This window comes from Harpia harpyja, chromosome 5, assembly GCF_026419915.1.
Source record: "Harpia harpyja isolate bHarHar1 chromosome 5, bHarHar1 primary haplotype, whole genome shotgun sequence".
Taxonomy (NCBI): Eukaryota; Metazoa; Chordata; class Aves; order Accipitriformes; family Accipitridae; genus Harpia; species Harpia harpyja.
Genome location: NC_068944.1, coordinates 11755111 through 11769248, shown reverse-complemented (window position 1 = coordinate 11769248; position 14138 = coordinate 11755111). Strand labels below are relative to the sequence as shown.

The 14138-nt window shown below is 40.0% G+C and overlaps 1 protein-coding gene across 1 annotated transcript in view; it reads right to left on the bottom strand.

The window, feature by feature from the left end:
- MBP (myelin basic protein) overlaps window positions 1-14138 on the bottom strand; it is a 94144-nt gene that overhangs the window by 55484 nt on the left and 24522 nt on the right. The window contains exon 2 of the mRNA XM_052788387.1: window positions 6413-6503. Within this exon, the coding sequence (XP_052644347.1) occupies window positions 6413-6503 (91 nt within the window). The remainder of the gene's footprint in view (window positions 1-6412; window positions 6504-14138) is intronic.

Genomic DNA, 14138 nt, shown 5'->3' with positions numbered 1-14138 from the left:
ACATAAACTACACATAGTTTGCAAAAAGCATTTTAAGATACATAAGATCTTACAAGAACAGAGTTTCAACACTTTCCCGGCGGGGGGCGGGAGGGGGGAGGCAAAAAAAAAAAAGCTTTAGGTGGGCATAAAAAACATACCAAAAAGAGAAAGCTGTGAGCAGTAACTGTGAGATCCAACAACTGCACAAAAAATGTCAAGCCAAGCATTTTTTTTATTAAAATGTAAATCTATTCTTTCAATCTCAGAAAGTTAATCCAGTCTTGCTGTTGTAATTTTGATAAGCCAGTGGTCTCTGGATGGAAGCAGACAGGCCAAGCCTTGCAAGAAACTGGGAAAAGGAAAGAGATGGTGAAGGAAAATGGAAATATATGGACAGTTGGAAAAACAGAATCATTACTTAGCTTATAATGAAAAACCACAGGAGACTAAATTCCCCCATTTACCTCTCAAGCAAGAGGGAATAACTGCACCATGGTAATAACATCTATTTTAGGACAATTTGCTGTCTCACCAGATTGATTTTTTCATGTAAGCTTGCCATTATCTTGCATTAAAGTCATAGCTTGTGTCCCACAATAGATTGTGTTTACAAAGAGAGAAGCTTCCCAGTAAGAAGGTCACTGAACTACAATAACCCTCAGCTTTTAGCAAACTCCTGACAGGACCGCATCACCTCCTGATAAAGGCACTGTGCAGCCAGGAGCTGCTAAATGCTTTCCAGCTCCTCCTTTTGCATTCTGCGCCCTCCCTTTTTTAAACAAGAATCAAATAGCAAAAATGGATACAAGAAAAGAGTGAAATCCATACAGATATAACATACAATCATATACATACAATCATATACATTCCCACCTTGTTTGTTAAGTATATTCTGTACAACTACTTGTTAATTTGTAAGGGATGGACACTGCCTATTATTTTGGGAGAATGGGCTTTATATACCATCATTAAATCCCCAACCGAACAAAAAAACCCCCAAATCTGGTATGCGATACACAGCATACAGAAATTCCTAGGTCTGGATGCAGTAGGACTGCAGCAACTGCAGCTGCCCTTGTCCTACCACGTTAAGGGAGCCCAACGGTGAGCGTGACTACATCTGTCAAACCATTACAGATGGAAAACTCGTGGAGACAGAAGTTCTTCAACCTGTGTGAGGTTATACAACTATCCACAGGACATTCTGTGTAGGACACAGCAGCAGGCTTCAGCATAAGCAAGGAATCAGGGTCAGGCAAGGTTGCTGTGGAATTGTGCTGAATGTACAGTTTCTAGCTATATACCTGAGCTCTGCATACGAAAAGATACCTCAGGATGTACCCAGTACTGCAATTAGAAATGGCAGAATGACGGACGGTGCTGCGTTCAGTGTTACTTTGCCACACTCAGAACAGAGCTTACCTCTTGCCTAAGTGAAAGGAAAAAAAAAAAAAGCTCTGCAATTCTGATGTCTTCTTTTAGAGGAAAAAGAAGAGTTCGTTTTGCCTTTTTTATAAGAAAAACACATACACAAAACGCCACCAAACCCAAACAATAACAACAAAAAAACCCAACACCCCACAGTACAACTCTAGTCACACAGCACAAGATCACTGGAAAGCACTAAGCCACGAAGAACTATGGCCACATCCACAGATATAATTTTAGACCAGATCTACTAGACAGAAATGAAAACTTTACAGTTTGAGAAGATCAAGACTTACTGTATCTTGGAAAGTTAGTACACTTTGACTTTTCATTGCTATCAGAAAGGGGAATATGCTGTCAACATGCTACAGTTCTCCCACAGAGAATTTTTCCTTACTTGTAATTTTATGCTAGTTCAATCCTATGGGAAAAAAAAAGCATCAATAAAAATCTGTGTTTGTCCTTTTCCAAGTTAATGCAATATGGGATTGCACCAAAGGAAGGTCCAGTCCTCCCAGTAGTGAGAAGGACAGGCAGTTTGCCCCCCTGCTGTTGCCTCACAGTTCTAGAGTAGCAATGGATCTAATAAACTTCTGAAAATAATCTCTGGAGGCTAGCAGTCACCTCCTAATCCATTTCTGTAAATGCACAGCACTCTACCCAGCAATTTTTTTCTCACACTTGGACTGAGATGTCATTCACGATCCTTTTCTGACTACATACTGGTTGCAACAGAGACCATGTTGACTACGTGCAAGTTCAACAGAAGTTTGTAGCAAGCAAGACATTCTAGTTCCACATCACAGATGCATATTCAGTATATATCACACAACAGAACTCTGTTGGGTGTCACAAGAAAATCCTTTCAAAGGGCAAACAAAACTAACTCTTGTTAATTGAGAATTTCATAGTTACAAATACCATTAGTGTACAGACTAGATTTCTCTTCCCTCCCGTATTCTTACCCTTCTGCTCCATTTCTCCACTCTATCCTCTTTAAAAAGTTCACCGTCTTTGAGAATTAGCTCTCTGAAACTCAAGACATACCTGACTTGCTTCATAAAGCAGCTGGTACAATGCAGCTTCACCGTTGGTAAGGACATTTCAGCTACACAGCAATATAAAAATAAGTATTAAAGAGAAATGCAAAAAAACCCCTCCGGAATGGCAATTCCCAAATCCAACTCATATGAAGAAAAAGAAGAAAACTAAGACATTCATGTTCACTCACAAGTGGCCCTCCTCAGTAGTGGATCAATCCTTTCTTGTATCTACAAAGAATGCTATTGGGTCTAGCAGACTTGGAAGAGATATCCACACTTGCTTCTTTAGCACCACAACATTTTCAATCAATAATAAAGTGTTTGCCTCCAAAACTGTACCCAACTGAAAGGGACTGCAGAAACCACACTTACTCTGGAAGCAAGTACTTCCAAAAGAAATATTGCTGTATTCAAACAGCACAGCTCCCTCGGACATCTTCTGTATAATAATCTCTAGCAATTGCATCTGTCCTGTGCTGTCCACAGTACAAAAAATTCCCTTTTCCTGAAAAATCATATTGTCTCCTGGGCCAAGACAATGCTAACCTTGGCGAGTGGGGAGACAAGAGCAAAGCAAGAGATTTCTGTCTAAAATGCACTTTCTGTCTCTAAAGAGCCTTTGACCTGGCAGTCCAGGCACTCTGAGGGCTGCCAGGGACTGGTGATTGCTGCCACCGGGCGGCTCAGCAAAGAGGGACAGCCCAGTGCTTTCAGGGGGACCCGACCCCTCCGAGCACCCGCTGCACACCCACCCACCGAGGCAGAAAAGGCAGGCAGCAGTCAAGGGGTGCTGCCCCCTCTTCTGAAGGGGGCTCAGTGGCTGCCCCAGGCAGGAACTGACTTCTCTGCTGCCTGTGCTAACCCTTCTGTAGGGGGTGGCATTGTCCAGAGAAAGCTGGGGAAAGTGATTTTTGTGAAAAATAAATAAGGCACAGAAGACAGTGATCTATGCGAAAAGGGAACGCTGCGCTGCACCCGCTCAAAGAGACTGGAGGCTATTTAAAATTCTTCAGAAGAGGGATTCTACTCAAAGCTGAAGCTATAAATTAAACAACTCCTGGTGCATACTTGATGCTCGTTATAATTAGCATCACTGGGGAAAAAGAAAGAAGAAAGAAATGAGGGATAGCTTGAAATAGATCAAGCCAGAGGGAGAATAACTGAGCAGGGTCTGTAATCTAATCATTTAAGTCACAGGACAACAAATAACTCACCTAGGGAAAACTGTTTCAAGCTTATCATTTATCCCCTATGAGATGGATTTGAACATCTTAAGAAATTGCCCAGAACTGCAGGGAAAGGCAGGTATATACAACAGTGTCATTCTCAGAGACGTAAAACTTATATCTGCCAAAATTTTCTCCCTGACTCTCAGGGAGTCTCACACTAAGGTGGTTTCATTTGAACCTTCAGTCCACTTGGATTTCCATACTTGACCAGGGTGAAAAAGAAGATTACAGACTCCACTTGCACCATAATTCTTCTTTTCTTTTTTTTTTTTCCCTCTCCATTTTGATCTAATCTTAAAAACAACAAACAAACCGGACTTTCATTTGTAAAGCGGTAAAAGGGTTGATACAAGACACTATAGTCTGACTAGTTTCAGAGTTGGAAAGAAATTTTCCTCCTTGTACTGCCAAGTTATCAAAGGTTGATCATTGGCTTATCTTAGATAAGCAGTTAAGTTCACAGATTTGGAACATTGAAGTATTTAGCAATTTGTTAGTAAATCATTAGCTTTAAAAAACATGCAGTACACTACATGTCGACCTTCTTAAATTAGTAAAAGAATTTGTAGTGAGGGTATGGATCACTGGGTGGTGAGTTTAAGCCTATCAACAGTGAAATTCATGGGTTTTAATTCCCATTTTTAAGTTCACAGTCCTCATATGGACCACAGGCTTGACTAACTACTGGTTTAGTTCACTGGTACACGGGGCTTGTGATCATAACAGAGAGGTTTAAAAGCCTGATATTTTGCTTGTAGAAAGAGGCAGACAGAGGTCTCCTTGCTTTGCTATCTCCATCCTTCTCACAGAAAGAAAACCTGAGATCTGAATTGAGAAAGGACACAGTCTGAGATGCACATTACACAGTGCCGTGGGGCTCTATAACCAGTAACACTGGATCTACTGCAAATAACTGGTGGAGCAGATGTAGAGGGAATGAGGTAATAGCCTCACCACTGAATTAATAAAGTTGAAACCTAGTTCTTAAATCCACTTGTGGATTCTTCAGACACTGGCATTATATGATCAGTGTTGGAAACATTCATACCAGGAATTCAGGCTCATATGCCAATCACACTACATGATCTCACTGAGGAAAGCTGATTTTAAACACAAGCAGTTTAAATGGTCACAAGCATTGTTTCCATATATAGTAAGAAAGATTTAATTATTCATGCTCCATTTCTTTTGTACCTTGAAAGAAAAAAAATTCCTTACTGTGTTCAAAAATATTTGACTCATCCAAAGTTTTCAAGCTAGTCAGCCTTAGTAAAATCCACATGACTTCTGCAGATCTTGAGTATCCACTCCAGAACATAATGGAGCTAAATACTACACCAACTGATAAACTTTCAGCCTTGCCTTCAGCTCTCCTGCATTAATGTTAGACTACTGCTTTTTTATTGGAGTTCTACTAGCATAAAACCAACATGAAGTTGGAATAGTAAGGCTTCCCTGGCTCTTTTCCAAATCTTAATGCAGAAGAAAAAGCCAAATACAGCTTTCAGATCGAATAATAAAACTACCAGCAAAATCTATAAGGGAAGCAGGTGGGATTCACAGAAAACTATCAAGAGGAGCTCATCTAAGATCCAGGCCTCCCAAGTATCCTCAAAGATCATCTAGTCTATCCTTCTGCCACAAGATGAACTACATTACATCAGTTTAGACAGTTACTTGTCTAAACTGTTTTTAAAGGCCCGCAATGATGAATCTCCACACTTTCCAGATGATGCGTCCCAGTATTTTAGTATTCGTTTTAGGATTCCCCCTCCCAACATTTAATCGAATCTTTATTTCTGCAATTTAAAGAATTCACTGCTTGCCCTACCCATCGGAGATAGAGAAAAGTTTATTTTCCCTCTTACTGCACACATCTTTAATTTTGTTGAAGACTTGGATTCAATCTTTCTTCTCTGTGGTAACCAACTGCAAATCTTTCTTCAGAGATGATTTATTTTAGACCTTTGATCCCTCTGTTTTCTTCTTGGTCCTTTCCTCCACCTTTCCAGGTCTCTGTGGAACTGTACGGCTTGCACTCAAATGCTATACACCAACATTAAGTAGATCACAAGGACTTTGTGGGAATTCTCTTTTCTGTAGTGTCCTGGTTTCAGCTGGGATAGAGTTAACTGTCTTCCTAGTAGCTGGTACAGTGCTGTGTTTTGAGTTCAGTATGAGAAGAATGTTGATAACACTGATGTTTTCAGTTGTTGCTCAGTAGTGTTTAGACTAATGTCAAGGATTTTTCAGCTTCTCATGCCCAGCCAGCGAGAAAGCTGGAGGGACACAAGAAGTTGGCACAGGACACAGCCAGGGCACCTGACCCAAACTGGCCAGCGGTGTATTCCATACCATGTGACGTCCCATCTAGTATAGGAACGGGGAAGTGGGGGGCAGGGATTCGCCGATCGGGGGACTGGCTGGGTGTCGGTCGGCGGGTGGTGAGCAATTGCACTGCGCATCATTTGTACGTTCCAATCCTTTCATTATTGCTGTTGTCATTTTATTAGTGTTATCATTATCATTATTAGTTTCTTCTTTTCTGTTCTATTAAACCATTCTTATCTCAACCCACGGGTTTTGCTTCTTTTCCCGATTTTCTCCCCCATCCCACTGGGTGGGGGGGAGTGAGTGAGCGGCTGCGTGGTGTTTAGTTGCTGGCTGGGGTTAAACCACGACATGTAGTAACAGATCAAATAACATTTTCCAGTTGTTCAAGTAACTCACCAAATACTTCATTATCCTCTGAAGACTGCTGTGTTAGTCTGGCTGCTTTTGGACTCTCTTTAGCTGCTTCCTCCACCTTGGTTTCAGTATTCTGTAAAACAAACATTTCTTCAGATTAGGTGTTCTTTTATAGTTATCAACCAGAAACATTCCTCAAACTTCTTAATTACACACCCATTACGCTCTTAATGAATATGGAATCATTAACACAGAGGGGTTTGGTATCTTTACTATATATATGTGGTTTTGCAAAACATTGAGGGAAAATACTCTCAGAAAACACAGGGTTTGGGGTTTTTTTGAGTCTGTTTTAATCTGACTAGAGGACATAAGATGGGGGGCTAGAGGAGACATCTAAATAAGAGAGAGATCTTAAAAACCATGACAGCCTTGTAAGTTTCCACCCTTCCTCCTCATAGTTCATTTTCTTTTTATTGACATCTTCCACTGTTGACTTAGTGAACCAAGAGATCAGAAGATAGTGCAGAAATATTTCTCTTTACAGAGCAAAGGTAAACGAGCTAGAGAGAACTTAGGAACAGCCATCTTCAAGTCTTTAACCAACTCATGTACTTAACTGTTTAAAGCAGAAGTACTTATCTATTTCTGAAACAAATCTGCCAATTAGCTACCTGGTATTAGACTGGGCCCAGAGATAAGTCAACAGCTTCAGCACTTAAATTGTCCAAAATAAAAACATTTCATTCTCTAGCTAGAAAAGACTGAAGAAAACATAACTTGTAAAACCTTGAGTTTTAAATATTTATATTGCTACTAATGAAAAAATAACTCACGTTTTCAAAATGTTTTACTTTGGTACTGTTAAGGGAGAGACTGCTGCCCGAGCAGTCACACACCATTCAAGGAGCCGCACACACACCACCTGAGCCTTTAACTGCTAGGATCAGAGTCCCTTTGCGGCAGGCAGCTCCAGTGAGCCAATGGGTGCCCCTTCAGACCCCTCACACACACGCACCTTGTAGCCTAAGACTTTTGCAAGTCTTTATAGTAATGCTATACAATGAATTTCATTTGAGTTAGGAAGTGACTATACAATGGTTTCTGTTCAAGCTACTATAACAGTACTCAAGGGAAATGTATATGCAAGCTTGCAGCAATGCAGACAGTAAACTGCACATGCAGTCATCTGTTGAGCAATGGGTATGAAGTGACTGATGCAGTATTAAATATCACTGGAAAGACTTGACTAAGAGTCGAAGAAGGAAAAAAAAAAAAGAAATATAATATGCCTATGCTTCTTAAAGGACAGATATTGCTCTATTCAAGCACATGCTCATTCAGAAGACTTTGTGTGATGTTTTGGAGAAATTACCTTTGTACAATTTATAAAGCCTGACTTACATTTTGAAAATGCTCCTATACAATCTGTCCATGAAAATCACCAGTTCTGCCTTCAGAAACAGAACATGTCTAAACTCTAAGTGGTCTCTTATTTGCCCTTATTAATAACCACACAGAATATATAAGATGACAGGTAGATTAAGTCCGTCAATCTCGCTATAGAACACAGGAGTACAAACTTAGGGCATGTAAACTTAAGAGACTTTGAAGCAAGACAGCAAGCTTTGTCAGGAAAAAATGAAACAAAGTCCTAGGAAGCCTACTGGTATTCACACAGCAGCAGACAAGAATTAGAGAAAGCAGGGAGAACAGGAAAGAAAGGAGAAACTGTGCTTCAGAGGAAGAAACACCTGCAGAAGAGAAAGGATTCTGCACTCCCTCAAGGCATCAACCTCAGCATCCCATGCAGAAAACCCATCAGCTATGTGTATGTCGAAGCTGAGGAGACAAGTCAGTTTTAGCAGATGCTCACCTCAGTTTGCGTTAACTAGTGTCCCTCAGGCAGATGGAGGGACCCAGTCAGCAGTGGCTATACTGGGAGACAACTTGCTTTGGGTGAACAGCTTTGTGATCAGCACAAATACTTAAGCCCTGACCCAACAGATACCATTTGTAAGTTGTGGAGCCACCCAGTTTGCAATGCGTTAAGTGCGGTCCACACACACAAGGGACACATAGCAAGGTCCACAGCATCTGTACTGGCTTACAGAATCACTTGCATATAGAGGCCATTGATTCAGTAAGCTGCATATTGAAGTTGGGTTCTCCATCTTATTTTAGTTGCTCTATAGTGAGCAGTAACTCAACTACATCTGCTTTGTAGGAAGAGATGGAAAACAGCCTTCAGCTCTGAAAAAAGCAGAAGAGGACATCTGCTACAGCAGAGTGAGCCAATCCCAAAGTAAAAAGCCACTAAAAATTTTGCCATCACAGATGAGACAAAATTCGTACAATTAGATGACCAAACCAAGTTCAGGGCTTTCCCAGATGAAGGGGCAGCTTAACTCCTGATCAGAGCTATTGCTCTAGGTTTTGTAAAGATAGTGCTTGTTAGCTCCATTTTCAAATGTATTCCATTGTATTTAGTGTATGGTATGCACCTGGTGGTGCGGAGGGAGAGGGATTGCTGTTCCTCTTGGGAAACAGCTGGAAGTCCAATCTGCTGCAAGGCATCAAGAGCAGCAGCAACAAACACTAACCAACAGATACTCAGCGGTGTCTATGAAACGAGTTGTCACTCCAAGTTCTTACTAGGGAGATGTGCACATCCCTTTAAAAACATGGGTTTGGCACTCTCAGGGAAATTAGAAAGACTGAGCCCTGAGATATTTTGGTTTGAGTTAAATCACTGGGAAGAACTACACAGCAGCTGTGCTGTCTGCTCCCTGGATAAGCCACAATGTTGGTGTTGACAGACGTCAGCTCCAAGACATTGACAGGGAAGTTGTATGATTTATCAGCCTAAAACATGACAGTGCACAGTTGGATGTAAATCCACTTGGCCTGGCTTCTTACACAGAACATAAACTTTAAAAAGATTTCTTTTGCTTTATTATTTGCACTAAAAAATTTACATGACACATTATTACTGGCATATCTAATATTCATATTACCAAAAACAATACAAGGAAAATCACTGCAAAAGAACAACTGATGATCCAGATGCTCTAAACAAGTTGTATTAAAAAACACCATTTTAAAAGACAAGATTTAGCCAATTGCTTAATTCTTTTTTCCGCTGTCCTAAAAATTCTTAAGTGTCTTTATCCTTCCAATCTATGAACAGAAAAAGTGAAAACACATTCCCTTACGCTGCCTGAGCTGTGCCAGGAGGATTCTTTACCTACAGTTATAAAGTGCTTGTGGTTGGTTATAAAATAAAGACCCTTTGTACATAACATAGTAAATGTAATTCTACCTAGCTCTTACTTTCAGGTTGAGCACTCAATGCAATTTCAGAAGTGATGGGCAGAATAGGTTTATTTTACAGTATTGGTTCCCAAGAACTATAGATTACACCTGTTTTTGTCATGAAATAAATATTATATAGGCCTAAATTCACAAAAACTCTCTCTCCCCAAAAAGCATCTCCTTGACCACTGCAAAAATTAGCATTAAACTGGAACTCAAGTCAAGCTTCTTGAGATGAGATGGGCATTCTCAATGTGCTTAGACCCTTCTCTGAACTAAGGCCTCCAACCTGTACTTCAGAAAAAGTGAGGAGGACATGCCCCATTCTGCAGGTGTTCTGGCACTGGGAGAGAAACCACAGAGCACCAACATCACTATCAAAGCACACTGGAGTTGCATTTCTCACATGAATCTGGCCACTCGTGTTCCAAAATACCATAAAACACCTAAGTAGCACTCCAGCATCTACTGCATCATAACAGCTGGTCACAGACTAGAAATACTTCTATCATTTCATAAAGCAGTTACAAAATAAGATGTGCATATATGCTGCAACTGTATATATGTGAATATGTACATATACAGCTGCTCTTGACTCAGCCCTGATAAAAATTAGAAATTGCATTATAATCTGCCAGAGTTTTACAAGACACTTTTGGCCCAGTTTCCCATTGCAGCTGCTCACCAATGCCTTGTGACTCAGTTCGCCTGTTTTCCTATTATCCACCAAGTGAACAACATAGTCTCCGTATTACACAACATTTTAAAACTTTGATAGGTAAATATACAAATAATGGGTAGCTATCAAAATATTTGCAACAAATGAACAGCAATATTAAAAAAAAAAAATCACATTTTGGCTATATATATACACCCATTAGTGCAAGAAGCAAGGCTATTTGTATTTTGCTACTATCAGCGCCTATTTAGATGATCTTTACCTAAATGGGAAACATTAAGAAATGCTGAGTTACAATGAGCTGTGTTCTGCAGGCACTACAGTACCAGGCCAGGTTAAAAAGTGCAGTGAAGCATATTACATTTACTGAAGCAGCTATGTCCTCAAGAAAATATAGGACTCGGAAATGGAAAGTTGTACTCTGGAGTATTCAAGCCAGCTTTTTAACTACCTTGCCGTTTTTGCATACTAGTTAGGAAGGGCTTTTTTTTTTTCCTTTAACCATAAAACAGTTACTCAATGACTTCATTTTGCAAATTCAAAAAGACACAGAAGAGTTAAAACTTCTCATTAGAAACCAAACAATTATTCAAGAAGTGTTACATCTTAAAGAGAATTAAAGAAAACCAATGTGAAGCAGAGATTCATACTGTCTGTGCTCTCATTCCTGCTTTTACAAACTGTTTTCTTATTATGTACTTAGCTAGTATGTTTAGCTCCATCCCAATGGCACAAATGAAAACAGACTGAAATTTCCTTTACTTTCAGAAAAGTGCTGCACTGACATCAAAAGTTCTAACTGCAGCAAGACAACACAGACTGAGAGTGCATCAACTTTTCCTTTGGCAGCATCGCCATTTCTCCAGTTCCTTCTCTCATTCTCATTCATTCATTCCTGTCCACAGCATGCTACCTTCCCTGCACTTAAGTCCACACACCCAGCAGAACTGGGGGCATAGTAAAACACTTGATTCTTCCTCTATGCTACATTTACGAAATTAAGATAAACAACAGACACCACCTCAAAAGACAGATGAGAGTTTCTAGTGGATAAAGCCAGATTTGACTGGCAATAAACCTCCATTCTGGAATAACAGAAAAAGGGTAAATTGTTGCAGGCAATAACAATCTTGATAATCTAAACTGTATCCATAGCAGAAGATCATGCAACTCCAGACTTGGCTGAAGAACTCTGCAAAACATTCCTGATCTTCCACTTCTGCAGTGATATTCACCTAAATTCTACCATGCAAGGCCACCTTTCATTTAATATTCATAAAAGGTATGTATGATGTTAGGTTATAGTATACCTTTAGGACATTATATACATTGCCTCTGTTCAGAGCTAACTCATCTTCCACAGAGTTCCACAGGAAAAAAAAATAAGAAGAATCTTTAAATCATGGATACGTGCTCCTTCAAAAATGTCACAGTAACATGACTGAGCCATGTATCAGTAAGTCTGCCAAATGCACGAACATTTCTCTAAATACCAAATACTGCTGCAATCAATCGACAGGACAGGATGTAAGTAATTCTTAACAGCGATGATTGTCACTTTTGTATTCTGCATCCCCAGATTAAGTACTAACAATGTTGCTTTCATGAAAGCTGGAGAAGTTCCTCATTATTTTCTTCTCAGAGACCTCTATCAGTCTCAAAGTTTTTAGCCCCCATCCGTTGGGAGGAATTTTACAAGCACAGCTTAACACAATCAAGCAGATGAGATGCTGTGGACAACCCTTATTAGCAGCAAGAATTCATGGAATGGCAGTTGGCCCTCTCCAGGTAGGCAGAAATCTCTTGGACCTGCATTAACGAGTATGTTCAAGCATCTTCCTGAACTCACCCATTAATTCTTCTTAACTGTGGAGATTTTCCAACCCCCTTTCCACCAATTCAGAAACTCATTCACATACTAGCAAGCACCAGGCTTCTTTCAGAGAACATGAATGGTGAATTTTAACAATGCCATACCAGCTTATTCATACTCCCTGAGCAAGACTACTGCCATCATTCAGAATAGGGTAACGCCAGATTGAAGCTGGGCTCATGTTATCTCTACAGCTTCAAGCTCTTGAAAATGTTCCAGGAACTCCTACATCAGTTCCTTTTTCAGTCCCCACCAGTCATTTCAAAGGATTCGAATTTTCCCGTTAATTTTCAGATAAAGAAAATAACTTTTTTAAAGAGCAAGCTAATCACAATCATTATCTCCAGTTTTCTGGTACACCTCATTCTCAGTGTTATTTTCACTTCTACAGATTTTTTACATTCAGTTTCTAAAATGCAATACTCAAAATATGCTCTACTCAGTAACTTCTATATGGAGTAATTATTCTTATGTTCCTGTGCATGTGTCAAAAATCTTATTTAAAGTAAAAGAATGAAAAAAATTACAGAGTGATGGAAAGAGAGAGGGCTAGAGTCTTCCAGGGACAGTTTTCTGTTCCTCTCAGCTTCAACAGTACAGTGCTACTGCTGCTAATGTCACCGATGGAGAATTTCAAAAGAAGTTTCAAACAAAAGGATCCCATCACTAACCCCCAAGGCAGACAAAGGCCCTTTGAAAAAGGTTTGAAATGCCTCAAACACATTATCCAGGTCTTTGAAGAAATGCATTCAGTCTATTTTAAAACCTTTAGATACTGAGGGGTTGCAGTAAAAAATACTGAATTCCAACTCAAAAATTTGCTACATTCCCCATTACCAGTTCCACACTATTTTGCTATGTGCTTCCCCCCATTTATGAAAGGCATTTAAAAACAGCTATTGCTTGTGGAGAAGTTCTTACAAATTGTGTTAATACACTGGATATCTTGCCTTTATAGCAATTCTGTTTCATTTTGAGAAAAGGTTCCTGGCCACACTGGGGTTCTCATATTTTATAACTGAACTAAAATCTCTTCAGCTCAGAATGCAACAGATAAAGACAACTAATGGATCCACAGTACGCTACTAGTCAGCTTTTACTAGTCCATAAGGTATTCCCCTGATGCTGAGGAGGGAGGTTCAAGCATGCAATAGGGAGAAAACAAGTGATTACATTACTGTGTCCACACCACTGACAGAGGCTAACTGCATTTGGGATCAAAGTGCTAAAATGACAGATGGGAAACATTTGGGAAACAAAACATAAAAACCAGGACAGACAACCCTGTGCAAGAATCAAGGTTTTCCCATGAATACTGTGAACTGAGAGAGGAAAAAAAAAAAAAAAAAAAAGGCAACAAACCCAAACTCATGTACCCTATACACAGGGGGAGAGAGAAGGAAAAGCGATGCGAGTGACCTGTTATTCTGTAGGTACTCTAAGACACTGCCAAAATCGAGAATTCTCATAAAACAGCAAGGAATTTGCAAACAAGTTAAGACAAGACACAAAAATACGCTCTGGGTCAAGACTTTCAATTTGAAGCAAGAATCCTGTCATGTGTCTTTCACTCTGTGCACATTAACTCTGAAACCGTACACAGGAAACCTGAACGTGAATCACATAAAATTCAGACAAGTACAGACAGAGCTATAACTTGCTATTTCCTCTACCAGTCCCACCCTGGTCCTACAGGGCAGAGCAACCACCACCACATCAGCTGTACAAGCAGCAGAGTAGCACACACAATACAAAACTGTGAAGATCAATATACAGATCTAAAACCACACTTGGGCACACACCGAGTTTTGACAGCCTCCAGAACACTTGACCTGAAACTAATGTTATTAAAGCACATGTGCTGCCTGCTTTGAACCCAGGCAGTTTTTCTATAGTGTCAC